This window comes from Poecilia formosa, unplaced genomic scaffold (genome assembly GCF_000485575.1).
Source record: "Poecilia formosa unplaced genomic scaffold, Poecilia_formosa-5.1.2 Scaffold363, whole genome shotgun sequence".
Lineage (NCBI taxonomy): Eukaryota > Metazoa > Chordata > Actinopteri > Cyprinodontiformes > Poeciliidae > Poecilia > Poecilia formosa.
This window is the reverse complement of record NW_006800302.1, coordinates 272,871-300,858: the sequence shown is the minus strand read 5'-3', so window position 1 is coordinate 300,858 and position 27,988 is coordinate 272,871. Positions and strand designations below refer to the sequence as shown.

General features: G+C 37.3%; 4 protein-coding genes across 9 annotated transcripts in view; 1 reads left to right on the top strand and 3 right to left on the bottom strand.

Annotated features, from left to right (window-relative positions):
* The window catches only part of tcf12 (transcription factor 12), a 90,750-nt gene extending 89,519 nt beyond the window's left edge, over nucleotides 1-1,231 (bottom strand). The window contains exon 1 of the mRNA XM_007574859.2: nucleotides 855-1,231. The gene's annotated coding sequence lies outside the window, so the exon portion shown is untranslated. The remainder of the gene's footprint in view (nucleotides 1-854) is intronic.
* Nucleotides 44-16,346, top strand: znf280d (zinc finger protein 280D). Of its 4 annotated transcripts, XM_007574866.2 has the most exons (19): nucleotides 50-456; nucleotides 659-797; nucleotides 4,598-4,728; nucleotides 5,598-5,803; nucleotides 5,893-5,992; nucleotides 6,074-6,283; nucleotides 6,373-6,447; nucleotides 6,548-6,642; nucleotides 7,190-7,371; nucleotides 10,265-10,422; nucleotides 10,518-10,618; nucleotides 10,715-10,861; nucleotides 11,770-11,904; nucleotides 11,985-12,220; nucleotides 12,656-12,796; nucleotides 12,892-12,960; nucleotides 13,039-13,154; nucleotides 13,247-13,280; nucleotides 14,712-16,346. In XM_007574866.2, exons 1-19 carry the CDS (start codon nucleotides 240-242, stop codon nucleotides 15,088-15,090), a joined length of 2,871 nt encoding a protein of 956 aa, XP_007574928.1. In that variant the 5' UTR covers nucleotides 50-239; the 3' UTR covers nucleotides 15,091-16,346. The 4 variants fall into 4 exon arrangements, with proteins under 4 accessions (XP_007574929.1, XP_007574928.1, XP_007574930.1 ...); XM_007574867.2 differs by lacking the exon at nucleotides 13,247-13,280 and having other exon boundaries at nucleotides 44-456; nucleotides 14,712-14,873; XM_007574868.2 differs by lacking the exons at nucleotides 50-456; nucleotides 659-797 and adding an exon at nucleotides 1,391-1,863.
* A 669-nt stretch (nucleotides 16,347-17,015) lies between these two features.
* On the bottom strand, nucleotides 17,016-21,089 carry LOC103153813 (testis-expressed sequence 9 protein-like). Its single transcript, XM_007574857.2, has 12 exons — nucleotides 20,977-21,089; nucleotides 20,578-20,705; nucleotides 20,236-20,299; nucleotides 20,075-20,151; nucleotides 19,870-19,915; nucleotides 19,636-19,715; nucleotides 19,415-19,554; nucleotides 18,629-18,720; nucleotides 18,278-18,451; nucleotides 18,031-18,165; nucleotides 17,364-17,498; nucleotides 17,016-17,292 (listed from the first exon to the last, which is right to left on the bottom strand). Exons 1-12 carry the CDS (start codon nucleotides 21,022-21,024, stop codon nucleotides 17,215-17,217), a joined length of 1,197 nt encoding a protein of 398 aa, XP_007574919.1. The 5' UTR covers nucleotides 21,025-21,089; the 3' UTR covers nucleotides 17,016-17,214.
* Nucleotides 21,090-22,769: 1,680 nt separating this feature from the next.
* Nucleotides 22,770-27,884, bottom strand: LOC103153819 (testis-expressed sequence 9 protein-like). 3 transcript variants are annotated; one of them, XM_016662211.1, is made up of 8 exons: nucleotides 27,800-27,884; nucleotides 25,525-25,576; nucleotides 25,327-25,429; nucleotides 25,024-25,115; nucleotides 24,543-24,716; nucleotides 24,334-24,411; nucleotides 22,941-23,075; nucleotides 22,770-22,861 (listed from the first exon to the last, which is right to left on the bottom strand). In XM_016662211.1, the coding sequence occupies exons 2-8, from the start codon at nucleotides 25,543-25,545 to the stop codon at nucleotides 22,787-22,789; spliced, it is 678 nt and encodes a 225-aa protein (XP_016517697.1). In that variant the 5' UTR covers nucleotides 25,546-25,576; nucleotides 27,800-27,884; the 3' UTR covers nucleotides 22,770-22,786. The 3 variants fall into 3 exon arrangements, with proteins under 3 accessions (XP_016517697.1, XP_016517696.1, XP_016517698.1); XM_016662210.1 differs by lacking the exon at nucleotides 27,800-27,884 and adding an exon at nucleotides 25,669-25,738; XM_016662212.1 differs by lacking the exons at nucleotides 25,525-25,576; nucleotides 27,800-27,884 and having other exon boundaries at nucleotides 25,024-25,128; nucleotides 25,327-25,405.
* Nucleotides 27,885-27,988: the final 104 nt, after the last annotated feature.

Here is a 27,988-nt window from a genome sequence, read left to right as displayed (position 1 = left end):
GTTCTTCATTCACTGAAGTTACTCAAAGTGGGTAGAGGATCCAGGAATTTTACTCAAGTGAAAGTAGCGATTCTTCATGATAGAATTACTGAAGTAAAAGTAAAAAAAAAAAGTACAGTCTAGTTAAAATACTCTAAAGTATTGCTGGGTTGAAGATGACGTAGTATCGACGTCACGAGACGCCCATGGGGGGTCAGGGAGTAATGCAGCCAATTTACTTCTGTTAATAAAGCTTCAAAATGCCTGGAATATGTGTCGTGTACGGTTGTTTCAACCGTTCCAACAGAGAGAAGGATAAGCGTTTTTTCCGTGTTCCGAAAGTAGTTGGTCACAAAGGAGTTAAATTTCAAAAACTTACCGAAGAAAGACGAGAAGCATGGATCAACAATCTACGGCTAAATGCAAGAGCTGCGCAAAGTATACATGCCAGAGTTTGCAGTGACCACTTTCTAACAGGTAAGATTCGCGTCGTTTAAATTGTGTTTTCAGATATTTTATTGGACAGTCATTTAGAAAGACAAGCATTCATACGTAAGGTTAGATATGTTATTTTTACTCCCTAGCTTGGTTGAAACCAGAAAGTGTTTGAGTGCTAATGTTGTTAGCAGCTAGCTTAGGGCTGACATTCTCATTTCACATCTTACTTTACTATTTTTAGGTTGTCCGAGCGCAGCGGGTGATGTAGATTCCCAAGACTGGGCCCCTACTGTTCACCTGGGATATCAAAAAATTGGATACCAAAGAATTAACAAGAGCCCCCAAACAGAAGCATCAGGACAGCGGAGGAAAGAGCTAAGGCACGGAAACGTCCCTGCACCCTGTTATCACTAACTACTTAAAAACTCGCTACTCACCCAGGCAGAAACAAGTCGACAGCCATTTAATGCTTCTTCTGATCCTAAATGGTTGACCCAAACTGAAAAAAATAAGTGTATGCTTCCAGGCTTTTGAAAGCTTTCATCTGACTCGTTGTATAATATGAGGTTTACAGCAGCAGATAGTTATGTTGACGCCGGGTAAATCCTCAAGATTACATGAGAAGTCTTCTTTTGTCGAGATAATATGGATCATATCCTAAATATACGCGTATTTTTTCGCGATACCTCGTTTGTGCCAGCCCATTTGGGGCATTGGCGTACTCGGTGTGATCCATTTTGCTCTGTTTCGAACCGGAGAAATCCACTTCCTGAAAAACCATCTGAATTTCGCGCGTCATCCGGGTCACGTGTCTGCGACCCAGCGATTGTTTTTTTTTTTTTTCCCCCCAAGAAGTTACTCAAGTAAATGTAATTAATTACTTCCTAACTCTGCTCACGAGTATCCTACAACTGCATACTATGTTTATATTAACTTACAAAATGTTTATACTATTCTTTCTGCGTTTGGGCTCGGCATGGACCCCAGAGTTTAAAAGGCTTTAAAAATACAGGGTCTGATATAGTTCGAGATGTGCATACAGTAATAAAATCAGAGTGTAATTGTTAGCAAACACGTTGTCAGATTGATTTGCAGGCTTCTTGGATTTTCATTTTGTTGAAGCCAAAGGAGAAACATTAAGACCAAACAGGCTAAAGGAGTATATAACATAGACTCTGGAAGTATTTAAAGACGTATGGAGCAAATTAAAACCCCGCCAGAGGGACTGGGAAGCAGTCTGTTCCCGGGAATGTGATTGGTCCGGACTCTCCGAGTATTTCCGCTGCCTGGGACTAGCTAACCGACAAGCACCCCCCTCTCCTCTGTGTGATGTACAGCGATTAAAAAAAAAAAAGGCCAATCCCACCGCTTTTAGGACTCGGAATAAACTGTAAACCGCATGTGGAAAGTTACGTCTCCTGAACCCAGAGAGTGGGAGTAAAAAAGGTGAGCTGACAAATCCTATTCAGCAGGTCTTTGTGCCAGATCCCACCTGCTAATGCTAGCTAGTCAATGCTGCTGTTATGGAGCAGCATTGACTAGCTGATTAGCAGGTATCGATAATCAATAGCTGTTACGACGTGGTGCGAAGCTGGATTGGAGAGAAGATTTTAAAATGTCAAAGGGTTTTAATTTCTGCCTTTGTTTTGAACCTGAAAGCAGATGCATCAGCGTGGAGAACAAAAGCTCTGCAAAAGCCCAACATTAGCATTAGCTTGTCTGCAGAAAGGGCTACTGTGCATAATAGCAGCTCTGCAAGAGGAGCCAGGCTGTAGCTTATAATGTCTGCTGCTCGGGCTCTTGCATGCATTAAAAAGAAGTGTTGGTAGTGGGTAGGATGTTTCAACAAGCTACACTTTTGTTAATTATCGTGTTTTGTTTTAGGTTTTTTTACTTAATGATTTCTTACAGTCAAATTACAATGCTTTCTGTTTGTTAGCCCTCTGACTGGTCGATATTCATTAGCTTACAATTAATAAATTACTGTTAAAAAGAAAGAAAAACCTTTATAGTCTGGTTTTATCTGGGTAGTGCTTTAAAGAATTGAATAGAAATCTATTTTATTGTCCCTCAGTAGGGATATTCAGGTGTATTCAGCTAAGTCGAAGCATGTAGGTTTACACAAAAATGAACATGTAAAAGCAGAACTAAGAATAACCTACTGTTCAGTTAACTTACAAGACAAGAAAGAACTGTACAAGTATTAGACATAGCAGATTCAAAGAAACTGCTATGTCTTCCTATTGACAACAGTCCATAAATACTCCAGAATGCTAAGCCAAGACAAGCAGGGTTATTTAAAAATGTGCATAAGAAACAACAGTACCTTGTTTATAAGAAGTGCAGACAACAACAGTGAAAGTGCTACTGGGAGGAAGGATCTCCTGTAACGCTCACATGTGCACGTAGGATGCAGCAGGAGCTTTTCAGATCTGTAACAGCCTAATGTTTGGGGTGGGTGACATTATCAAACAGTGCATTATGTGGAGGGGTCATCCTACAGTACAGTTGGCCTTCCTGATTGATGATGAACATTGTTGTCAACTGTAATTCAACTCGGTTAAATTTATTCCTGTGGTGTCAATTCACAACAAAAATCATCCATAAGAACTAGGGATGCACCGATTTCCCTAATTTTGGGAAATCTTTTTATAGGAGAAAAGGAACTAATCCATGTCATGCAGAATATTATCACATCAATCTAATCGTAAAGAGATATTGAAATTCCATAAGATCATGTTTAACTTTAATTATATTACAATACTGTTAACTTCAGATTATAATGCCAAGTGGCAAAAAGTTACTCATTTAAGAAGCCCCACCAATTGCATCGACTTCCTCAGCAAATCCGCTTGAGCAAGCATATGGCGACTGCTGACAGATGACTGCATCAAATTGAGTTAAAAACAATCTCTCTTTCTGAGCAAACATATGGCAACAGTCCAAAAGACAGACTCCATTTTAACCTGAACAAACCTTTTGGTAAATGCATCTTTCTGCCTCTTTGAAGGCAGTTAAACATCCTCCTTTAATTAAGGCTTTATTGTGGAGTTTGTTTCTGTGCTGAAGTTGGAATTTTTACTTGAAAAGTCAGTTCTCGAACAACCCTGGTTTCAAATCCAATATGGCTACCATTTGTTTAAAACCTTGTGAAAATTCCAGAAATATAAATTTTTATTTCAGCTGTTTGCTCCATTCTGCTCTGAAATCAGGACTCAGATTTGGGAATGTAATGTTGTGTTTGATTGGACCTGAGAATTGGGTTTTCTTCCATCATCGTCGAGGTCTGGAAAAATATGGAAAAAGGAAAGTTGAGTGTGAAATATATTAGATATTTCCAGATATTTTTTTTTTTATTTACATCTTTCATTTCTAAATGACAAAGATTAATTTTGCTTATTAAAGTCAATAGTTTTCACGTACAAAGATAAAAAATTACAATTTCACTATATGTTTGTCTCTAGATAAATTGCTCATGTGACTCTTAAACTAGGGGAAGATGTAAGTGTTGATATGTAAAAAAAGGCTGATTATGCTTCATTGAACAGCTTAGGAAAAGGTCTATGGGTTAAACAAAACATTTTCAGCACAATTTTTTGCAGAAAGCCATTATTACATAATGAGATTTTAGTCTGCTCAGTTCTGCCTATTTTTAAAACGGCTTCTTTCAGAATGAGCTGCCCGTTTTAGGACCTCTTGTCACCTTAAATCCAAATGTTTACATGAAAATGGCTGTGAACAAATGTGCAGTTATACAACCGTCTTTGAACACTGTACAAACACCTTGTCTGAGTCAACAAACTAAAACTTAGGGGGGTTTTTTTGTTGGGTTTTTTTTTTCCCAGCTGCCATTTTGCAGCTCATACAGCAGTAAGACCAGCAGATCTAATGTGCTCGAATTCCACTTGGGTTGCTAGGTGAGGGACTGGGGTTTGGCTGGCGTTGCTAGGTAACAGGCTGGGGTTGCTAAGTAACAGTGCAGTGCCAGTTGGTTCTGATTTAACAGTTGGGAGGTTTTTGAAACGGCTTCTTCTTCAGACACCAAAAAGCATTAACTTGTTGCCAAAAAAACGACCGGGTGGGTTTTTTTTTAAGAGCTTAGGCTGTTTTCAGAGAAGCAGTTGGGACTAAATGGAAGTATAAAAATGTGAATTTTTTTAAATTTATTTGTCTGTTTCAGGTCCACCATGTCTGAGCTTTTCATGGAGTGTGTAGAGGAGGAGCTGGAACCGTGGCAGAAACAAGTTCCTCAGGTTCATCTCATCGATGATGATGATGACGACGATGAACCCATCTTCGTTGGCGTTCTCTGTATGTTAAAGTGTATTCTCTATATGCTCAACATTTCTCAGTAAATTGAAATATCCTCAATTTAGTTTTAAAAGCAATTTAAAAAACTGAAATTCGTATTACAGAGTTACACATTTTAAGTGTTTATTTCTGGTTCTGGGGGATGAGGGATTATGGCTTTAGCTTGTAGCTAATGAAAGCCCAAAATCCAGTTTCACAGTACATTTTAATATCATATAACATCAATAAATGTGTGAAAAGGTTTGTATACTGAAATGCTTGCTTATTAAAAAGTACATTCATGTACTGAACATTATAAAGACTCGATGTTTGGTTGCTTTTTCATGAATTATTGCATCAATGCGGCGTGGCATGTAGGAGATTAGACTGTGACTAATCTCAGCCCATCTGGATTGTTGGTTCTGTTGACTATCATCTTCCTCTTGACAACAGTCCACAGATACTCTTGTAGGCTAAGACAAGACGAGTTCAGTGAGTTCATTCCTTAATATGCTCTGATGCAAGTGCTCTGAAGTGGCAGAGTCTTTGCAGCTCATTTTTTCTGTAGCTTACCTTTGTTGACATTCTGCCTGACATGATAGTGCAGGCTTTAACTGGGGAAAAAGCCAAACATTCTGTATTAAAAATAGTTTCTCATGTATTTATTTATTTTTTTAGAAAGTAAATGTTCAGTTTTATTTAAAATTAGTAATATTTTAGCTCTCGAATTGAATTCCCTTAATAAATAAGCTTTTGACGGTATACCATCTCATTGAGATGCACCTGTAGAGCAGCTCTGAAACTAAATATGAATGTGTTGTTGGTGAAAGTTGGAGTTGCATCTTACCTCCTGACGCAACATGTGATCACCTCTTTGTATTTTCTTACAGCTGGTAACCAGAAGGACAGTAAGCCCAGCCCCGCTCCTCCTCAGAGGACCAGTGCAGGGACACAACAGAAGAAAGTTACTCCAGTTCAGGCCCCTGCAGGCCCCTCACCTATAGTGCTGCCACTGAATGTACCTGTGACTACAGTGAAAACCGTATCCCCCTCCCTGACAACAGTGGCCCCTCAACCTGTTATAGTTAATAATCAGGTATTTTTAATGAGATTTATAAGGAGTAATAATCAATAGGAATAAAAAAAAATAACATTTCATGTTGATTTTCTTTTCTCTTCTTTAAGGGGTTTATTGTCACTTCTCCACAATTGGCAAACAGCAGTGACCTTATTGCCACCCTAGGATCCCAGTATCCCCCTGGAACATCATTCACAATTGTTCCAGGTAAATCCTGGTTAGCTGTGCTTGTTAGCCCATTTGAAATCATCAGCTTACAGCTGATATTTTTTTGCTTCTGTTTGTCAGCCCCTCGGCAGCAGGTTTTCCAGCAGGTCTCTTCAGCCACGGGTTTGCCTGGTGTGGTCCACCGGCCTCAGGTTCAGCAGATCAGAAACAACGTGGTGACTCTGGCGAACGTCCAGAGCCCTGCCATGTATTCAGCTCAGTCTAATCAGCTGCAGCCCCAAAGGTCCAACACGCCGTCCCTTCAAAACCTTTCTGGGAAAGACTTGAGCGGTATTTGACTTTATGTGCTGTACAGACTTTACTTGAGCATCGGCTGGAAGTGATTTAGAGCACAAATGTTTCTGTTTGACCTCGTTCAGATCAGAGCTCAGTCAAGCGGGGATTGATGGCGTCGGAGGTGGACAGAGTAGTAAAAAAAGTCAAAATTGATTCTGGTAGGTTTTCACCTCAAAATGTGAACATATTTTGGATTTTCTCATTGTTAAAATAGTGCAAATTGTCATTTGCAACATTTGTCACTCTTCTGTGCAAAAGTAACCATCCAAGTGGAAAATGGCGTTTTAAAGAGAACCTGTTCCAAATGTCACGAAGACTTTCCTTCAGAGGAGGCTGTGAACTTTCATATGGTGGTGAGTAAACTGTTGTAAAATCATGCAAGATCCAATCTTGAATATAAAGGGGTCAAATTTCTTATTTAGATCTGTTTGTTTTTAAGTCTATATATTAGGGCTGCACCGATTGCAGCTTTCTGACTGATAGCCGATTACCGATCTTTTAAAAAGCCTAACTTACTGATTCTGATTTTGGCCAATACCAGTTTTTTGTCTGAAATGTTGCCCAGTATATCAAGAAAGTTGCTGAATTGGCAACAATGGGGTGATTATTGTTAACTGTAAATGTGTAGACATGACCTGGTCGGCCGGTTTGTCAGTCAAACCTCTGAGAAAAGAAAAGCACAGTGGTTGATTTTTAGACCTTTGCCGAGGTTGATGACATTGATGGATAAGATCGGCTTCACATGTAAAAATCGGCCGATCACCGATCTCCCAAACTGAAGGAAATCGGCACCGATAAATCGGCTGGCCGATAAATTGGTCCACCCCTACTATATGCCCTCTATTACTCTACAGTACGACAAATCTGCCCTGTAGAGCTAAACTTGTCTTTATATTTCAGCGTTGTTGTGCGACTGCAGGAAGTGCAGCTCCGAGCATCGCCAACGCTAACAAACTCATCATGCTAGTCGCGGATTTCTACTATGGAAACTTCGAAGGAGATGCAGAAAAAATGGAGGCACAGAAGACCAACACAACCTTCAAGTGCCAAAGCTGTTTGAAAGTTCTCAAGAACAACATTAGGTAGGTTTGTTGTTTTATAAGTGGGTGTACTTTAATTTGAATCCAGAGATCAAATATGTGCCATAAATAATTCCAGCTAAAGAATTAACTTCAAAACAAGAAGATATGTTTTGTGTTTTAGTTCTTGGGTTATTATTTTAGTAAACCAGTCAGCATGGAATATCTAACACTTTACTAGAGGTAAAAAAGAAAATCCATAATAATGTCAGTTAATGTCAAACCATTTCCTATAGTTAGATATCATTAATCATTAACCTTTAAGAAAATGACTACATACCATTTATAGAAGAAGAATCAATAAAAACACTTTTTTAAACATATTGGTTAAAATGGATTACAGATGTTAAAGTTATCAGGAAGAGAAGAAAAGCTATAAGATTTTGTGGCTTTTTAATTACTAAATGAGAACTTTTAGGGGTAAAAAAACCTAATAATTAAAAAAAGTCACTGGAGATTTAAGCCCACATTAAAGACTTAAAATGGTACTAATGAGCTTTACTCAAAAATAGTCAGCATGGAAAATAATACATATGAATAATTTGAACGCCTTGTAACAGTGTGGTATTTTTTTATTTTTCCCGTTGTGACTTATTCCTTTAATGAACAAAAGTTTCTCTTGAGAATCTGGTTCCCTACTCGTTTACAGATTGGGGTCATCATATGGCACTGATCAGCCAATCACAAGTCAATTTTGTTGTTACTATGGCAACGTGTTGGCAGAGTTGGGGGGGTTAAAGTGGACCTCCTTTACAGAGACAAAACATATGCAGCTCCAGAGTATTAACAGTGTCCTTAATGTGGGTTACAGAAGCTAAACTGCACAACTCTAGGCAAAGTTAGAAAAACAGTGATTATTTTTAGAAACTAAGACTCTTTAAGGGTGAGAGTATTTTTTTAGATTAATAATTAATTATACAATCCAGCTGAAGTGGAGGGAGGAGCTTGTAGGTGAAAGGTACATTTTTAAAGGTGAGCTTTGTGCGGATAAATAAATCTGTTTTTATTCATTTTAATATCTTGTCTGTGCTTGGAATCACAGAATATTGCATTTTTTGTTTTGTTCGTTAACATTTTTGAGCCAAACTATCACCATCACTGAGTGGTTTGTGAAATCTCCATCACACAGTGATGAGCATGTTCTCAAACAGCACCTGAGGACTTTAAGGAGTTCCTTGGAAATACATCTGTCTTGTACAAACGCCGGAGCAGCGCACATCTTTGTCTGCCCTAACTTTCCTCCCAGATAGATGACTGCATCACACCGTTTTCCCTCCTGGGCCTAAAGATGAAAAATGACTTCTAGTTTACTTGGCGTGAAAACTGCCCCTTTGATTAAATAACTTTGCTTCAGAACAGTGCAAAAAAAGCTTCTGTAAGCTGCTTTTAATGGGGAAGCACATTTGTACTGGTACGGCACTCTTCACAGTCGGGGGTCATAGTTCACCCACAAGAAAATTTCTGCTGGGGGAGCTGAGGCTGCAGAATGTTCAGGTTGAAAAATGGGCTGCGCCTTGTCGGGGCAGCGGAGGCAGGTAGCTGCGGAGGTGCTGCAAGCAGCTATGGAGCACTACATCATTAGGAAGAACAAAAACATTCCCATATAATTGCTGATATTATAACGCCCATTATACATACTTAGAAAGTGAGTTGTGGGGAGATTTCTTCATTTATCTTAAAACCCCCAAGGACCGGGACTAATGTACACAAGTCATGAATAATTAATTATCTCTCCACATCTTAATGACGTTTATCTTCTTTGAGGAACTAATATACCAAAAAATGTAATGAAAACCTAATGTTTTTGGCATTTTCATTAACTTGATGTGTTTAGCACAACATATTTGTCCATTGGTTCTTTGAAGTTGTCTTCAGTCATATTTTTTAATCAAATGTTTAAAGGGAACCTATTAAGCACTTAAAAAAAACATCCAACCTTCTTTTTTTTTTTTCGTAGGTAACTATATTTTTTGGTGCCTGGAAAATTTGCTGTTTCAAAGTTACATTCTGCACTGCACCGTTACCTAGCAACCCCAGCAAAGCCCAGCCTGTCACCTAGCAACCCAAGTGGCGCTCTATCATGTTTGGTCCGCTGGTTTTATCGCTGTATGCGATGTATAAAAGACAAGTGTTTTGTTGTTAGCTTACTGTTCAGAAACACCTTTGCTGCATTCTTGTTGGCTATGTAGGAGGCTCCACTTCTGCTTTTCAAAGATGTACAGCTCTGTAATTGTTTTTAGGCAGATCTAACCAGACTAAATTCTCGTTGTCCAAGAATAATTTTGTGTAAAAACAATGTAATGAACATGTTTTGTATATACTCATCCTAACTTGTTCCAGAAGCATAACAGGTCACCTTTAAGCTTCTTTTTACCTCAATGTGTAAAATACATTTCTGTATTTTAAGGACTCGGTATCACTTCCACCTCTTCTTGACGGCAATAAAGAGTTTGTTTAACTGCTGGTATGAAGTCAGCTTTATTGCAAATCTTTAAATTTGTTCTTGTTACAACTCCACTATTGTTCCCACTGACACGAACACCAGCGTCAAACTAAAATACAATATAAACTTAAATGAGATGGCGTCATGAGTACAATAATGACATAAAATTGTTTTAAGACATATAAACATACCTCGCTGGCTCTCCCTTCTTTTGAGGTAGAAATGAGGTTATTCAATAAACTATTTAAACTTAAATTACTTTTCTACAGCCACTTGCTAAAGTCTTGCTTCCATATGTCGTGCATCTTTTTTCTGGTGTCCCAGCGAACATGCTGGATTCCACTTCCTACTTAAACCTTTCAAAATAAATGTCACAATAACAAAAAAAATATGCATAATACAAAATAAAACCTATAAACAAAACTCGGAGTGTGTGTCTGTCTTCCTGTGCAGGTTCATGAACCACATGAAGCACCACCTGGAGCTGGAGAAGCAGAACAGCGAGAGCTGGGAAAGCCACACGACCTGCCACCACTGCTACAGGCAGTACATGACTCCCTTCCAGCTGCAGTGCCACATCGAGAGCGCTCACAGCCCAATTGAATCTTCAAGTAAAAAAAACATGATCCAAACATCTCTCCCCCGCCCCAGACTTTTTGATTTAATGTTGGGGCATTGATTACTTTTGTTTATGCTCACTTTGCAGCCAACTGCAAGATATGCGAGCTGGCGTTTGAATCGGAGCAGGTGCTCCTGGAGCACATGAAGGCCAACCACAAACCCGGTGAAATGCCTTATGTCTGCCAGGTCTACTGCTTGTCATTATTGTTCAGCTATTGCTTACCTAATGTTTCCTGAAAAATGGAAACCAGACACTAACGTTGTGCTCAACTGACTCCACAGGTCTGCGATTACAGGTCTTCCTTCTTCTCAGACTTGGAGGCACATTTCCGAAGCGTCCACGAGAATACAAAAGACCTGCTCTGCCCGTTCTGCCTCAAAGTGCTGAGAACGAGTCACATATACATGCAGCACTACATGAAGCATCAGGTACGACGCCAACGCGCTGCATGGAGAGGAGTTTGTTTTTCTTTTGCAGAGAAAAAAGAAAAAAATGATAGAAATTAGCAGCAAAAACATTATGGCAGTGGTAGGACTTGATTAAATTTTTTATTGACTTAATGGCAGGATATGTAATTAATAAATTGCACTTCAATTGAAAACCATATATTGACAAAATAAACAACATTTTTAATTCAAAACCCGGATTTGCTGCTAATTTATTGAATAAAAGGACATATGAGCTCAGCATCAAAGAAATTTATTGCTTAACTTCTTTGAAAACATACTTACTTAGAAATGTGGACTGTAAGCGTTGGGGATGGCTCATATTTTATATATATATATATTTGATATTTTAGGCCTGAATAGCTTAACATTGGCCAATTCCTTTTTGCTAATGTCTTTGTAAGCATCCCATCATCAGATGTCTTTTTTTTTTATTTTTTTTTTTTTATTCAAAAATTAACTCCAAGGTGGGACAAGAGAAACGGCTTCTTTCCAGATGTCACTTGTGCAACGTATTTAAGGCTGTACCAGAAACGCAACACAAAGGTTCCTGCTCAAGACTTCTACATGTAAAAGAAAAAAACAATTTTTTTTTTTGATTGTTTTACATTTTTAACACATTTAAATCTTTGAAATAATTTTTTTTTAAATTAACTGGTTAAAGTCCTGGCCCTAAATTAATTATATTGGAACAATAAGGGGAACAAATGTTTGGTAGAGGTAAAGATGTTAGTTGAAAAACTTTCTAAAGCTTCCTAAAAATGTCACCTGGAGGTGAGATTAGGTTTGACCTGAAACCTCCTCTCTTTCAGACTCTTCTACTGCAGTCACCTTCTTCGGGGTTGTCTAACAATGTAAATGTTTAAAAAATAAACATTGTTATATTTCAGAAAAAAGGGATCCATCGATGTGGAAAATGCAGACTACATTTCCTCACCTACAAGGAAAAAGCGGAGCACCGGACTCACGTCCACAAGACGTTTAGGAAGCCTAAAGCGCTGGAGGGTCTTCCTCCGGGCACAAAGGTCTGAACAGCTCAAACATATCAATTTGGACATTTTATTTTAGTTCAACTGGCTGAATCCATGTTCTGCTGTGGCTGCAGGTTACAATCCGGGCCTCGCTGACAGGAAAGGGACCGATAATGCCACACGGCTCCAATCGATCAGCGGTTACCGTGACTCCAGAGCCGACGGGTTTCCCGAACTTCAAAGTCAAGGCTCCGGTAAACCTATCCAGGTCTAAAATGAAAGACCCTCGGATGGGAAAGGCCAAGTCTACTTATAGCAGAAAGCAAGAACGTCGACCTTCCAAGCACAACCTGGCACTCAAAAATCTCAGGTTCGTTAAGGATTCACTGCATGGTTCTCTAAATTCACAGACCGCTTCAGTCGAAACACACAAGACGGAGCAGGAAACTGAAAGGCTTATATAGTATTTTATATAGTGGTTAAAGAGCTGACCTGAAAGAAAACACTCACACTAACACTCTGAGAATGAAGTAGAAACATGAAGTTCCACCTTCCATGTGGAAGGCAAAATTAGTCATTTGTTGTAGGTTTGCAATCCACAGTCTCTAATTAGGGTTTAAGTTAATTTTACGGCCTATATTGGGGTTGCTAAGCATAATATAGCATATAGCAAGATGTCCTGGTGTAAAATGGCGTTATATTTAGATATTTTGGCTAAGATTTAACTTTGCTGACTTTAAGCCTGAACACAATCTTAAAAAAATGGCGGCCTTTCTCCCTGATGTTCTTTGTCCTGCGTTTTCAGTGCCAGTGACGGTTGCTACACATGCATCGAGTGCAACAGCGAGGTCGACGACTTCTTTTCGCATTTTCCGATGCTCTCAAACTGCGGCGCATGCACGTACCGAACAGGATGCAAAGTGTCTTTCGGGAATCACATGATAAAGTGAGTAACAAGTCGTCGTTTTTTGCTGTTAGCCACTTTCCCATACCGTTACTATCACCACCAATCTGACGTTGCCTCTTCACCCCCTTTATCAGATTTCATAGCACCATCAGCAAACAGAGGATTTTAAAAATGGATCGCAGAAAGACTTCACCTGGAATAAAGTAAGGAAGCTTTTTCTTATCTCTGAAGGCAAAAGATCTGAGGCGGAAAGTGACGGAAGATTTCTTGTTTTTGTTCAGATTAACCCTCATCTGTCTCAACTGCGATCTGCTTGTTGATGCGTCCGGCGGAGACCTGATGTCCAAGCATTTAACCAATCAGCCGCTTCACACATGTAGAGTCATTCAGGAAAAAGGTTTGTATTCTTTAAATTCTCAGGCCTGTTGCAAGGTTTCTTATAATTGTGAATAAAGAAAGAAGTGTTTCTTTCTTGGTTTAACTAAACAGACATCAGACCTGAAGACAAAGACCAGGACAAAGTGTGAGTAGAAACTCTTACTGGCATTAAATCTTAAAGTAAAGAACTGCTATTCTACTTGCAGGGACTTAACTGGTGGCCTACAGAAGCAGCCATTAGCGGTTTTTAATTTCAAAATTTAAGAAAAAGTAAGGAAGTTGCTTCATTTAGCAGAGAAACACAGCCAAACATTACTGATCTGAGTCGGCAATCAAATTATAACATGTTCATCACATCTTTTGCACAAAATTATTCTTGGATAATAAGATTTTAGTCTGCCTATTTTGAGCTCCTTTCAAAATTAGCTGTTTTAAGGTCTCTTGTCACTTTAAATCCAAATTAATAAGCTGCTGCTGGACATAGCTGCCAACTCTCACTTTATTCACACTGCAAACAGATGTACAACTATACAATATTCATCTTTGAGAAGTAGAAGTAGAGCCTTCCACACAACCAACAAGAATGCAGCAAGTGGTTTCTGGATACTTGGGCTACGTTCACACTGCAGCCTGAAGTGACCCAGTTCTGATTTTTTTTGTCAAATCAGATTATTATTATTATTTATTTATTTATTTATTTATTTATTGCCATTCATACTTCCAAATAAGTGTGATCTTTATGTGTTCTCCAGTATGAACTGCAAACGACCTGAAAATGTCCTGCATGCGCAATAACGTCACACATAGAGAGTGTGCCCAGTGTTTTATCAAGCCCTATAAAAAGAAGAAGTGCTCAGTGTTTGCAGAAGTAAACATGGATGCAAACGGTGGAGCACAGCTCACACATTTGAAGTTGTTGTCCGACCGGAGTAGCATATTAACAACTCAATCCTCATTATAGTTCGTTGTGGTTGTTGTTTTTCTTCTTGCTTGCGCGTATCAGGCCGCAGAATAGTGACATTTGTCGAGTATTGGTATCGTTCAGGTCAGATGAAGGCGACTTGCAGATTCAGGTCACATTTGAATCTGATGCGTATCAGATATCCAAGTGGTCTGGGTCGCATTTGAAGAAAATCTGACCTCTGTTGTTCAGATTGTCATAAAAAGATCAGACACAGGTCGCATTATGGCAAAAAAAAAAAAAAAAAGAAAAATTGGTATTGGGTCACTTCAGGCAGCAGTGTGAACGCAGCCTAAGTCAGCAGCAAAGTACATTTGTCTTTTCCAGCAGCCACACCACTGAGTAAAAACCAACTGGCCAAAGGTGCTTTAGTTCTGTTTGGGTTGCTAGGTAACCGTCTAGCTTTGGCTGGGGTTGCTAGGTAACGGCGCAGTGCCTGTTGAATGTGACTTTAGAATTTTTCCAGACATTACAACATTACTGCCAAAAAATGACTAAATGTTTTCTTTTGTCTTGTTTGTTTTTAAGGGCTCATTTTGTTTTTAGTCATACAGACCCAAATGGAAGTACAAAAATGTGAATTTTAATATACTTTTTTAATTTAATTTGACACAGGCATATCCAGCAGTCAGCAGATGACAAAGAGACAGCGACCCTCTTGCCAACGACAACAGCTTTAGAGCCAGAAGAAACGGACTCAAGGCCGTCTGATAACGACATATCTGCAAGTGAGGCACCTGATGATGCCCACCGGCCTGAATTAGAGCAGAAACTACCAGCAGACGAGCAGGAAAACGACTCGCCAAATCCCAGATCGGAGGAAGGCGTTGAATTAAAACAGCCGCCTTCGGAGGCCGCTTCGCCGTCTTCATCAGATGTGCTTCTGATTCCCTCTGAGGAGTCTGAGGGTCACACAGAGAGCCTCCACATCAAGGAGCAGCTGTCCGTCTCAGACGGTTTGCTGGATCCAGTGACTGGAGAAAAAACACCTTAAATTATCCGTCGCTGACATCAGCTGAAGAAAGCGGATGATTCTCTAAAGATCTGTACGTTGTTTTCAAAGTACGATGAAAATATACTTTTTTTTTTCTCCTGCTTTGGCTGTTCTGGACTTTCCATTTACGAACAAGAACAATCATTTAAAATATAGTTGAAAGGTTTTTCACCACTTGTCTTTTTAATAATAATAAAAAAAAAAACATTAAATGCATCCCTGCTGATTCCAGGATACCGTCTGTTTGCCATTAGACTTGAATATTTTAGGCTAATTCTGTGTTTCCTAAATGCTGATGTAATCTTTGCAGCACATATGTTAACATCTTTTATGAAACTAGGTAATTGTGCTCTTTTTTTTTTTAAACTTTGGAAATTTTATTTTTTTTAATTGCTTTTATTTTAATGACTTAACTGAAATGGATCTGTAAGATGGTTTTATTTTGAGAAAAAGCTTTTCCGTTAAGCTTGTGCATGTAGTCACCCTCTAACCATGCATTAAAAAATAACAGTTTGTTTTGGGGGATTGCTTTAGCAGTGTGTGAACCTTTGCAGAAAAATCTATTTTTAATTTAGATTTTTTATTTATTTTTTTTTTTTTTTTAATGATCTGAATTAGGTTTTACTCTAATATCAGTTTTAAACCTAGTGTTAATTTGTAGTTTGGTCATTGTGTGATGTTTTTTTTTTTTTTTTTAATTTTGATCAAATTATCAGCTGAAGCAAACTTTTTTTTTTTTTCTTTTTTTTTTTTTTCCACTAAAATGTTCAATTGTTGACATAAAATTCCGGAGCGTGCGTAGTTTTTGTTCAGTATTGACTGATAGTTTGCAACATCCCAGACTGACTTTGTATTCTGCACTCTGCTGATTTTCAACCATGATTAAAATCATGAGCAGAAAATCGTTTGGGATCTCATAGGAAATGTTTCTGGTGCAGCTTTGTGAACGGCGTGGCTCAGACGAGCACAGTGGGAAAATATTTATGTACGTTTTCTGTCTTTACCAGGCTGAAAGTTCCTTGTAATAGAGATGTTGACATGTTCCCTTCAGAAAAAAGGTGAAAATGACCTTTCATTGTTTTTAATTCTTTTTACGTGTAAAAACTACCCTGTAAATACATTTACTTCTATGTATAAATGTTTTGATGATATTCCTGTTATATTCTCTATATACATCACATTATGCCAGAATCTGCATTGTGGATTATAGCAGCAGTTCTGTTTTTTTTTCCTGTAAATAAACATTGAATAGAAGACTTGTGTGTTAATCATACTTTAAATCAGTTGTTATATTACACCTGCAACTTGTTAAATATAGTGAATAATAAATCCAGCAAAAATTTGATAATTGAATCTCCTTTGGACCAATTCTAAGAGTCAGTGAAGTAATTTTTTTAGTCCAAAATTGGAATTTGTTCTCAACTTACTTGGTTAAAAAAGTTATGAATAAATAAAAAGTTTCTAAGATATTTGCCTTTGAAACTTGACCAAAAATACTAGTTAAGATTCTTTGGGGTTAACATAATAGATCGTAATTTTGTCAGAATCAAATCACATCAGCTTCTAAAATTTAATGTATTACCTAATATTTGAGGCCATCATTAAGTATTTTGATCAACTAAAAACTCAACAAAAACATCGTACATAGTTGGATGCGTTTATGGCATTAAAAATGAGGCTCTGGTTGATTATTAGTAGTTTTGACGGCATGTTGCATTATCTGTTGTTTTTGCATTATGTTACATTATTTTTGCAGCTTCACATCTGTTTATAAAACAGGTTAACATTTAAGCAGACGGCTTCCTCTGCAATACCTTTGAATACCGGTGAAGACTTCAGAAAGCAATGTTTCTCCCTCTAGTGACCACTAGATGGCGGTATTGTTGCAGTGAATTTTGTAGGTTTAGTAAAAACACTTTGTTTAACTTTTATTTTTAAGTTTATTTAGTTTTTATTTAGACTGTTAACATTTATTAAATTCTTAAACGAAACAAGTTACAGTGAACTAATCAAATCTAAACAGTTCACAATACAAACATCTCTAAAAGGAACCTGTTGAAGTATTTATCTTAAAAGAAAAAAAAAACATAAAAGTAATTCAATAAATTGTGTATATCTCCATGTTCATGACTTCCCCCAGTCCAGAGCTTTCATGAATTCCTCTTCTGCAAAGGACAGCAGCTTTGCAGCTTCGAAGTGCATCTGCAAACACAAAGTCATATTTTCAAAGATAAAACACGAACAGAGTGCGGGTGTAAAGTAGAGATCCTCACCTTTTGTCTTTTGAGAATGTCGATCAACTTCAGTTGTTTCTTGAAACCAGCAATAAGTTCAGTTTTCTGCTTCTTCAGAATCTGGTTTTCAGCCAGAAGACTTTCTTTACTTTGTTGTTCTTCACTGATTTTGTCCTTGTTTAACACACACAATAATTAAGAAGTTATAGTTGAATTAGACCAACTTTTCATGCAAGACTTTAAGCATCAGATCACATGAAATTCGGAATATATAAAATAATTTAAGAAGAACATCTTTACCTTCCATAAAATAAAAGATAACTTGAATTATTAGCTACTAAAATCGTAGCTAATAAACATTTGGTCGCTGGTGTCATATTTTAAGGTATTTTGTTAAAAGCTAGAAGCAAGTCTGGGCTACTAAAGTTTTTATTCACAAACTTAACCTTTAAAGTACAAATCACATTTCTAAATATGATCTCTGACCAAATCCACAAACTTCTGACACCACAACTAAAACGATTCTAAGGTCTCTGAGATTTTTCTCATGTAAATAAAAATACTCAGGTGTTGCTAGATGACCACTAGTCTTTGCTCAAGACATGTGGCATGATGAGTAAAATTACTCACATGATGCAGATAATGATAACACATGGATTCCTGGTATTTAGTATTAATCCACTATGAAAAGCAGTCAGGTTCTTACTTTGTTTATTTGTTTTGTCTTGGCGAGCTGAGACTTCAGCCTCTCCGCCTCCTCCACTGCTCTGTTCAGACGAACCTCCACGGTGCTGTGGATAAACGCCGCTTGCTTTTGGGATCTAGTCAGAGTTTCTACTTCCTATTCAAAGAGCAGCAGGTGTCACTGTTATAAGTTCTGATCTGATTGCATGAGCAGTGAAGGCTGCTGTCATTTCTGACAGATTTGTCTAAGCAGTTCCGGGGACACAAACCTTGTTTAACGCAGACACTTGCAGCTGGAGATCGTCGCATTTTCTGGCCGACTCTTCAGCTAAGGCTTTCTGCTTCTCAGTCTGTGTTTGGTGGATGTTGATGGTCCTCTGCAGCCGGACTCTGTCCTCCTCAAGCTCTTTAATTTTTGCAGCCAGCTTTGAATTTTCTTCTTCCTGAAAGGTGAGGGGCATTTTCTAAATACCAGTAGTCTGCTTATTTCTTGAGACTGAAGGTCTGAATAGTCCAGGAGTTGTGTTTTAGCCTCTTCTTTACATTTATGGTGATAGATAAGATTACAGTGAAGCAAAAGGAGTTGCTGGAATGTGTTTTGTTTATTTTTATTTTTTTACCTTCTTATGATAATCAGAAGAAAGCGTGTCGATCTCTTCTTGCATAATTCGAAGCTTTGCCTTCAACACTCGTGTTTGAGCATCAGAAACGGCTGCAAAGGAAAATACGGTGATCACAGTAAATAGTTACTCATTCTAAAACAATCAATAAATATCAAATACTGGACACACTGATCAATAATTTTCTAACAGTACTTTTTTATTTAAAACAGTGTGAATCCAAGTGCTTCTTACAGGAATAAAACTTACACAAAGGTGTAGAGCCACAGTTCTCAGATTGAGGAACTTCGGCTGTTTTAATATTTTTTGAAGGGTAAATTTGAGCAGATTAAATGTAATGGGGAGATAGATGCTAAACACCAATAGCCAAAAACACGATCTGTTCACATTAGTTACTGTTTCATCAGAATCTTTCAAAAAAGAAAAGTGCTGCGGCAGAAATTTCCAGAACTCCCAGCATAAAGACCTGGAACCAGAAACAAGCCGAGTTTCCTTCACCTCTGAAGTTCAAACTTTGATCTGGAAACAGGATTGATCTTACCTTAATTTAACCATGTTCCAGTTGAAAGTTTGAAAAACCACTGGGGTGCATTAATGCTGGAAGACCAGCTCAACTACGACTAGCAGCGCAAACTACTAGCACTGTGCGTCTCTACATCTAGCACTTTCAGAATAAGAGCACAAAACGTTTGGGTCCTTCCAAGCTGAATATTGAACTGTTTTCTAATTTGCTCAAATCATTTGTATCAACATATAAATGTGACTTTATTCTACTTTGGTCATTACCTAATCCTCCGTAATCTTCAGCACTGTCCACTATGTTTTCCTGACCACAGTCTATCTCCTGCAGGCCCAGAATCGTCTTTGCTAAGAAGATATCAGCTTTATTCAATATAGCTTCATCATCACGAGAGTCCTTCGATGTCCTGGAATAAACAATATGTCCGTTTTAAGCCATCATAATAAACAAGGATGTAATTGATGATGCAAGAAAAAATCAAACTCACGCTGTTTTCAATTGTGGCTTCTTTTCTTGTTTCCCAGCATGCTTACTCTGTGTTGTTGATGTGACCCTTTTTTTGCTCACCTTTTAAGGAGTACACAATTCTTAGTGTGAATTGTGTACTCAGTATGAATTATTAGATTGTCTTTATCACATTGTTCAGCCTGAAGGAAATGCTGCTCCAGATTAAAAAACAAACATCTGACCAAGAACCAAAGTTTCCTTTCTGGTCTAATACCTTCATTCCAGGATCCTGTGCAGCTTTTGGTTGAGATTTTGAGTTTCTGTTGCAGAGGAGTCGGACACACACATACACATATAGCACCTGCTTTGTTAGTTATATTATTTTCATGAACAACAAAGATCTGAATGTATGTGCCTGCACAGCGGAGCTCCCTATGCGCATTGTTCAGTATGCTCTGCCCTCTTGTCACAGCTCTTACCTGAAACCATCTCCACCCTCCGTTTCCACGGTGAATTCATTAGAGAGAGGATATGACAGAACTTCACTTTGCTCTCTCTAAAATCCCACAAACAGAAAATATTTACTTTGAAAGTGTTGAAATTCACAAGATTAGGTTTTAAATCTATATTCACAACTTACCATGAGTTGCTCTGCTTGTCTCACTAGCTCTGATGTTTTGGCTTCAAGCTCAGCATTTAACAGCCTGATGGAAACAAGAGGATGCATAAAATAGTTTTGAATACAAGCTGTGAAACTTTTTATTATGTATCTGTTTGTTTATTTTATTATTATTGGAGCCTTCCAACAAAATTTCACTAAATATGTACATTTTAACTGAACAGCTGAATGACTAAAGTATGTGTATGTATATGGTGAGTGTATGTTACCATTTATAGGAAGGAATAATTAATTACTTTGCTTTGTTTAAAAAAGGAGGGTGGTGGAAGGTGATTAGGACATTAACACGTTTAACTATCTTACTTGTACTCCTCCTCCTTGGCATAAATGTCATCAATATGTTTTTTTGTTGGACTCGAGTTACATCTTTCCTTTGGTTTAGCTTCCACCTTCTTGGCGCTCTCTGTACTGGATGATGGACGCTTCTTGGCCTGTAACACAAAAACAAACAACAGAACTGAGTTACAGAGAGATTTAGTATTTAACCCGAGCTTTAGAAGCACTGTGATTGAATTTTTATTTTGTCTGAACTCAGCATTTTGTGAATAATTTGACATTTTCCACTTCGAACACAATCACAAAACGGGGGTAAAAATTATCTTTAAGCAGATTTAAAATAAAAATAAAAAATGCTTTTTAAGCTGAGAAAACGCTCTGTTTGAACTTTTCTAACACCCAAAGTTAAATATATTCATTACATACCTCCGAAATGACGGCTTTATCCTTTATCTTACAACTTTTGTCCGCCATTGTTGTGGCTAAATCCGGGTTGCCTAGCAACAACTGTTCAACAGCCGAAAGTACGGAAGCTCCTGAAAGACATTTGCATGGAATTTCAGCGTTTGGCAACAAACGTGAGAGTACTGCGAAATATTCTTCAACAAAGACATTCCCGCTATTTTTGAAAAAATAAATACTGAATAAGGTGATTTACTGAGGTCACATTTGTTCAAGAATAGTAATTAAATGAATTATGACAACATTTAATTTCCCTTTGGGATCAATAAAATATTTTTGAATTTTATTTAATTGAATATAACAGTTAAAACATGAAACATTGAGGGGTGTTGTGATACCTCATGTGGACCTAAGAGATAAGATAATAAAACAATAAAACAATATGTATTCCTTTTCTCCATATCCTTCACATTTCTCATTGTTTTTCTTCTTCCCCCATTTGGTGTATTGCAAAAATGTGTGCTGCATAACACCGACGACTGTACAGGAATGACCCGGTGTCATTACATATCAATCATCTGAGATATTACTTGGAGGGGCAATCTGGTGTCATAGTGGAGACACACTGTCTTCACTCTCAGTAGGAGATATTCAATCCTAATTTTTTAGACTTCACTAATGTTTTGAATTCAACCAAGAAACAAAAAAATCAGTTGTATCACATGAAGAGGACTTTGGACATCTGTAGATTAAAAAAAAAACTTTTACATGGTACACTCCTGCTGACAGGCAATGAAGAATGGATGCTGAAATTGCACCTAAAAGCTGTTTCAACAAAGTGAAAACATTTGTGCAACTAGGTTATTGCCCATTTTTTCATTTTTGTACTTTTTCCCCCCCATTACTTGTTCTGGTGAATTGTATAGAGTAAATGTCACATTAAAAGTGGACAAAGTCTGTAAATTATTTATTGTTTTGTTTATTGTGTGAGAATTTCTTCTCAAAACTTTACAGCCTTATCTGGTCTGAACATTTCACAGTGAAAACTAGAGAACAACAAAAGAAGTCGCTCAAATTAAGACCAGATTATTTGTATAGCACATTTCAGCAACAAGCCAGTTCAAAGTATGAAATAAACAATAAACAGTACATTTCTCAAAAGTCATCAAAAGTCTACTACCGTACTAATCAAAGCTATAAACACAAGGGTTTTCAGCCCACATGTTTAGAGCTCACATGTGGGCTGAGTTCCTTTGACTTAAAGGAACTCAGTGTTTCAGCTGTTTTACAGTTTTCTGGAAGTTTGTTCCACATTAGTGGAGCATAAAAACCTAATGCTACTTCTCCCATGTTTGGTTTAGTTTGACAAAAAATTATTTCCTTATTTTCACAACGTCGTTCAAACTGATATGCATGTATGTATTTGCATAATCGCCAATAGAAAAACAAATTTTCCTTAAGTGTAGATAAACATGCAACAGACACTAAAATATCATACATTTTTAGTTTGGAGGAGACATGAAGAGAAAAAAGTTGAACTGCGAGCTTTTCTCTATTTTCTGTTATGTGTTGCTGTGATGAATGAGCAGCTGTAATAAATATTTTCTTATTAATAAAAGAAATTTTTTTTATTAATATATATTTTTATGTATTAAGCTGTGCTTTAACAATATATTTTTCAAAATATGTTTCAAAAAACCTTCTGAGTGAATAAGTGAACAAAATATTAATCAACGCAACTTTAAACTGAGGTTGTTTAACACAGGATTACATTTACAGTGCAGCCCCATAACATGAAGAAATGGCTTTTTAAGAAGGACAGTGAGGATCATGTTTATTGTGTCTTCAGCATGGCCTTGATGAACTCATCCTCGGTGAAGGACAGCAGCTTTGCTGCCTCAACGTGCATCTGCACACAAAAAGTTATGTAATGTTTTAAAATGTGAAACAAACCACACTGATTACGACAGTAAAATAAAAATACTTACTATATGTCTTTTCAGAATGTCGATGAGCTTGGCTTGCTTCTTGAAACCCGAAATAAGGTCGTATTTCTGCTTCTTAAGGAGTTTGTTCTCAGCCAACAGATTTTCTATAGTTAGATTTTCTTCACTGCTCAGGACCTACATTAACACAAGAAATCAAAATGATTCAATTAAATTCAGTTGAATTCAGTTTATTTGCATGGATCTAATTCACAATAAATGTGGTCTTGTGACTTTACAAAGAAAAACACTGCATATACAGAAATATAGAGTAAATTCAATCACTCCCCCGATCGCTAGTTTCTAGCCGTTATAGGTGAAGCTGTTCTGCTGGTTCTTGATCGTTCCTCTTTAAATCCTAAGATAAAAACTCCTGTTTTGTTTGTTCAGCTGGAGGAACTTATGGCAAATAAACAGATTGATTTGTATTTAAACATCACTCAGGTGGGTTCAGAGTCACCTACTGACATTGTTAAGAAGAGCTAGTTTAACAACTGTCCACAGTTCTCAACTGGACTCAGGTCAGGTGAGGAAGTTTTTCATCTGGTGAGCCTTGCAGAGGAGTACCTGGATGCATGTGATGGAGCTTTGTCTTTTTGAAAGACTCAGACTTATTCCTGTACTTCTGCTTGAATAAAGGTTCAACCAGCTCATACCAGAACCCCCATCTCCTCCTTGCTGGTGCCTGACTCAAAGTAGAGCTATTTGCCGGTTACTGATCCATCTATAGATCCATCCATCTGGCCCACCAGAGTCACTCTTATGTCATCAGTAAAACCTTAGAAAAATCTGTCTATTTCTTTTTCCACAAGACGTTTCTTTTGATTATTTGCAGCAAAACGTTTGATGGTTCTGTGATCATACTTCAATATCTCTTCAATTTCAAGAGTGCTGCATCCATCTGATAGATTTTTTGTGATTTTTGACTTTTCAGAGTCAGCTAAATCTCTTTTTTGGCCCGTTTTGCCTAAAGAGAAGAACCTGCCTAATAATTATGCACACCTTGAGTATCATCACACAGATAATCATCACCTGCTAAGCTTAAATAGTCTGAACAGATTGCACTTTTTTCAGCTTGGAGTTAAAATATGACTAAAAATAAGGATCTGGATACTCACTTGCTTAATAATTGTGCACACAGTGTAGAAGTATTATTATTAAACTGAACTCCCCATTTGGGTAAACAATCTTCACTAGAGTCTGGAAACCTTTACACTCTCTACTTTTAAAAGACTCTCTTCAATGTATTTTAGTTCTCTGTTGACAACTAATCAGCTTTCTAATGCAATTTTATTGATTTCTACTAATTCCAAGTTTATTTTTTTCCTATATTTAGGATAAACATATCTTTAGTATGTTGTATTTAGTATAAAGCATTGAAATTAATTCAGCAGACCTTCTTCTTCTTTGCCAGATTGGCTGCAGTCAGTTGGGAATTCATCCTGTCCACCTCCTCATCATAACCTTTAACCAGCTTAAAGAAACAATGAAGGTTACTGTTATTTATTATGGTAAATAGGAAACCATTCAACATCATTGCCAGAATCTAGACATTAAACTTAAAAAATGCTTCAAGCTCATGCTTCAGTTGCCACTGACACAAACCTCGTTTAAGTCATACACTTGCAGATGGAGATTATGACATATTTGGGCAAGATCTTTAATTGAAGCTTTCTGCTCCTTAATCTGTACTTCCTGGACATCAATGGTCTTCTGCAGTCTGGCTTGATCGTCGCCCAGCCTCTTATTTGTTGCAAAAAGCTTAGCAAATTCATCATTCTGAAAGAGAAGAATTTACATGTGTAAAGTCAGGCCAAAACCAATCAGACTCTAAGAAGATTTAGATTTAAATATTTAAAAAGAAATCTGTGTATTTATATTTTTATATTCATTATTTTGATATTTAGATACATTTAAAATTAAAATGCTGTTGCATAAACAGGCGAAGAGACCATTGTTGGTATATTTAGGGAATTATAGGGCTTTTAAAATGAAGAATGAAAACATGCTGATAGTTCTAATAAACGTCCACAAAAGCAAAATAAGTTTGAACTACATGGGAGTTTGTTAAGATTTATAACTCTACCTTATTATGATATTCAGTGGAAAGCAGATCAAGTTCTTCTTGCACAATGTGTAGCTTGGTTCTTAAAACCCGAGTTTCATGGTCAGAAAAAGCTGTAAAGTAAAACTAAATAAGTAAAATATGAATAATATAATTACTAAACTTTACTAAACTTTCAATAAATCACAATCATTAAGTTTATTATGGATAAAACCAAATTAGAACAATATGTTGTTCTAATTTATTAATTAATCTTAACAAATAAATTGAGGGTTTATGAGTTTTTTTTAAGTTGACTCAAACATTCAGCATTTAGCAGGTTACCTGCAGCCTTTTCCTGAACACAATCATTTATTTTCTCCTCCTTTTCTTCTTGGTCAGCATCCACATATTTTTCTGTTATTGACACTCTTTTATTGGCCAAATACTAGAGATTACAAAAATAAATCACGTTTTTAGCCTCAACAAAAGGCATCTCCAGAATACTCACAATTTTATCCAGGAAAATATCTGGACGTGTACCTTCATTCCAGGATCCTGCATGGTTCTTCCTTTGGACTTTGAAATCCTGCAGCTGAGAAGTTGGACACAAACACATTTATCTTTTAATGAACAGTGGGGATGTGTATCTGTCTACATGGATGGCTTTTTCTGACGGTTCTTAACTGGAAACGTTTATCTTCCATATTCAGGAGCAGTTGGGTAGATGCTTTGACTGGACTTCACTCTCCTCCATCTAAAACCCATTAGAAACTGTTTAACCTTTGAAAGACATCCTGATTGATTTCACATTTTTCTCAATCAACAGGCTAACTTAGGTCCATAAGTTGCCACGAGAGTAAAATCAAATATATTGATAATCATAATTCACTCTGCTTGTTTTAATAGTTCTACTGTTTTGGCTTCCAGCACAACACTCAGCAGCCTGACTGACACAGCAGAAAGTAAAGCACATTACTTATGGATACAGTCCACAATTTATAGCAAGTATTAGCAGAAAAAGAGTATTATTAATTTGTTACAGAGAGATTTGCAAGTTAATCAGTCTTTTTATTTATTTCCGGTTTGAAGTGCAGCTTTAAAAACAAATGCTAATTTAATTTAAATTGTTGGTATATTTAATTTTGTAATACGGGATATAGTCAACACATTTAAAAAACCGACAGGTACAAAACTAACACGTCAGGCTCACTAACATAACAATCTAAGCATCACATACCCGCTAAACGACGGCGTTAATGTTTTAATTATAACTTCTAACGCTGCTGTTTAACGCCTCCAAAGACGCAGTTCTGGTTGCCTAGCAACGACTCCTAAAGTACGGAAGCTTCTGAAGGGCATTTGGCGATATGCATCACCGTAAACAGACAGACATGTTCGTTTGGATGAATGTTTATGGTGCTTTGATAAAATAAAATAAAACTGCTGAAATTATAATCTTGAAACAGGTGTTTTTATCAGTCATTAAAGTAATTTGAAGTGAAAAAGTACAGTACTTCATAAAATCTTGAGAATAATATAACTGAGTCTGGTTTGTCTGGACTGGTTCCTCACCTAGGACCTGTCTGCCTTGGGTGACCCTACCAGGGGCATAAAGCCCCAGACAGCATAGCTCCTAGGATCATTGGGACACTCAAGCCCCTCCACCACGGTAAGGTGGCAGCCCGAGGATTATGATAAAGTAAATGTTAACGATAAAACTCTACCTTTTCCAAATGTTGTTTGACTAAATGCTGATATTGTACCTTTGTCATATTGATAATTTTAACAACTTATAAAAGAAAAGGTCAAACTTTGATAAAAACACAAATCGTCTATTAGCATTCATTTAATTATACAGTTTTTTAAAATTATTTATTACTTCTGACACTGACCAAACATAGTACTTAAACCCTCTACCAGGGGGCATCGTTCAATACACCAGGTTTTACAATGACCAGAAATCCCCAAATAAGAGACTTTTCAAGGACACAGCTTTCGTTTAACTATAAGAATGTCAATATTTTCCTCATCTGACAAATATCTGCAGGCATGATAATGTATTTAGTGTCTTTGGTGTGTTCTAATCTGCTACTAATGAGCAAAAAATAGTCAAACTAATATGTTTCACAATGTAAACATTTTATCATCACTCCAACCATTAATATGTGTAAGTTAAGGCATACTAATGTGTTTTTGTGTAACGTAATTCTCAAGGTTTTTTTTTTAAACAAGCCTTATGAAAAACACACATCATATCTTTTTAACACATGTTCAGATGTATTTTCATTTGGCATCATGTTTTTTGTGTTTGTAAGTGTTTCCGCAAGTAAAGAGAACCCAAACAGGGACATTAAATCATACTGAGAATCAAAGGAAACTGAGGTTGTTTTTGATGGAATGTCTCGTTTCTAAGAGGGATGTTTTAACCACCAAAATCTGTGAACATGAATAATTTAAATGTTTTTAATGCGTTATAATAAGGATATGTATTTAGATTTTATTTATTTTTTAGCTATTGTGGTACATTTTGTTCCGATCATAAACTGTTAATGAAAAGAGTCAAAGCCATAAAATTGGGTGATTTGGACCTCTTATCTGAGCGAACAGAATCAATAGCATAATAAATGTGCACGAACATTTCTATAATTTCAACTTAATATCAGACGAATAAGAAATCATCCAAATGCACTTCGGCTGACAGTTCAGCTTGTTTTTGATGCTGGCTTCACCACCGCGCATGCGCGTCCCCAGCCGCTACTACTCTCCATGCACATGCGGACAAATCCCACAACGTGCGGGGCAGAGCAGGGCTCACCAGAGGGAGTGATTAGTTTGTTTTCCAGCTGTCTGCTCTGCTGTTGGCGCTCCTTTTTATTTATACCCAAGCATCACCCAGGCTCCGGGCAGCGGCGCCTATTTCGGCTGCACAGCCTCCAGATGGACCGACCGGCCGGCCGGCGGGTGTCCGGAGTCTGAAGCGAGCGATGTCGAAGGAGGAGTCCTG

What these genes read in the sequence shown, in the direction of transcription:
- znf280d (XM_007574866.2), top strand. Translation starts at nt 240, where the DNA reads ATGCCTGGAATATGTGTCGTGTACGGTTGTTTCAACCGTTCCAACAGA. An exon ending in TTCGGGAATCACATGATAAA is followed by an intron (nt 12,797 to 12,891) that starts GTGAGTAACAAG and finishes CCCCTTTATCAG; the next exon opens with ATTTCATAGCACCATCAGCA. An exon ending in TAGAGTCATTCAGGAAAAAG is followed by an intron (nt 13,155 to 13,246) that starts GTTTGTATTCTT and finishes TTAACTAAACAG; the next exon opens with ACATCAGACCTGAAGACAAA.
- LOC103153813 (XM_007574857.2), bottom strand. Translation starts at nt 21,024, where the DNA reads ATGGCGGACAAAAGTTGTAAGATAAAGGATAAAGCCGTCATTTCGGAG. An exon ending in GACAAGCAGAGCAACTCATG is followed by an intron (nt 20,152 to 20,235) that starts GTAAGTTGTGAA and finishes GTGGGATTTTAG; the next exon opens with AGAGAGCAAAGTGAAGTTCT. An exon ending in GAGGGTGGAGATGGTTTCAG is followed by an intron (nt 19,916 to 20,074) that starts GTAAGAGCTGTG and finishes CCTCTGCAACAG; the next exon opens with AAACTCAAAATCTCAACCAA.
- LOC103153819 (XM_016662210.1), bottom strand. Translation starts at nt 25,688, where the DNA reads ATGGAAGATAAACGTTTCCA. An exon ending in ATGGAAGATAAACGTTTCCA is followed by an intron (nt 25,577 to 25,668) that starts GTTAAGAACCGT and finishes CCAACTTCTCAG; the next exon opens with CTGCAGGATTTCAAAGTCCA. An exon ending in AAGTGTATGACTTAAACGAG is followed by an intron (nt 24,412 to 24,542) that starts GTTTGTGTCAGT and finishes TGTTTCTTTAAG; the next exon opens with CTGGTTAAAGGTTATGATGA.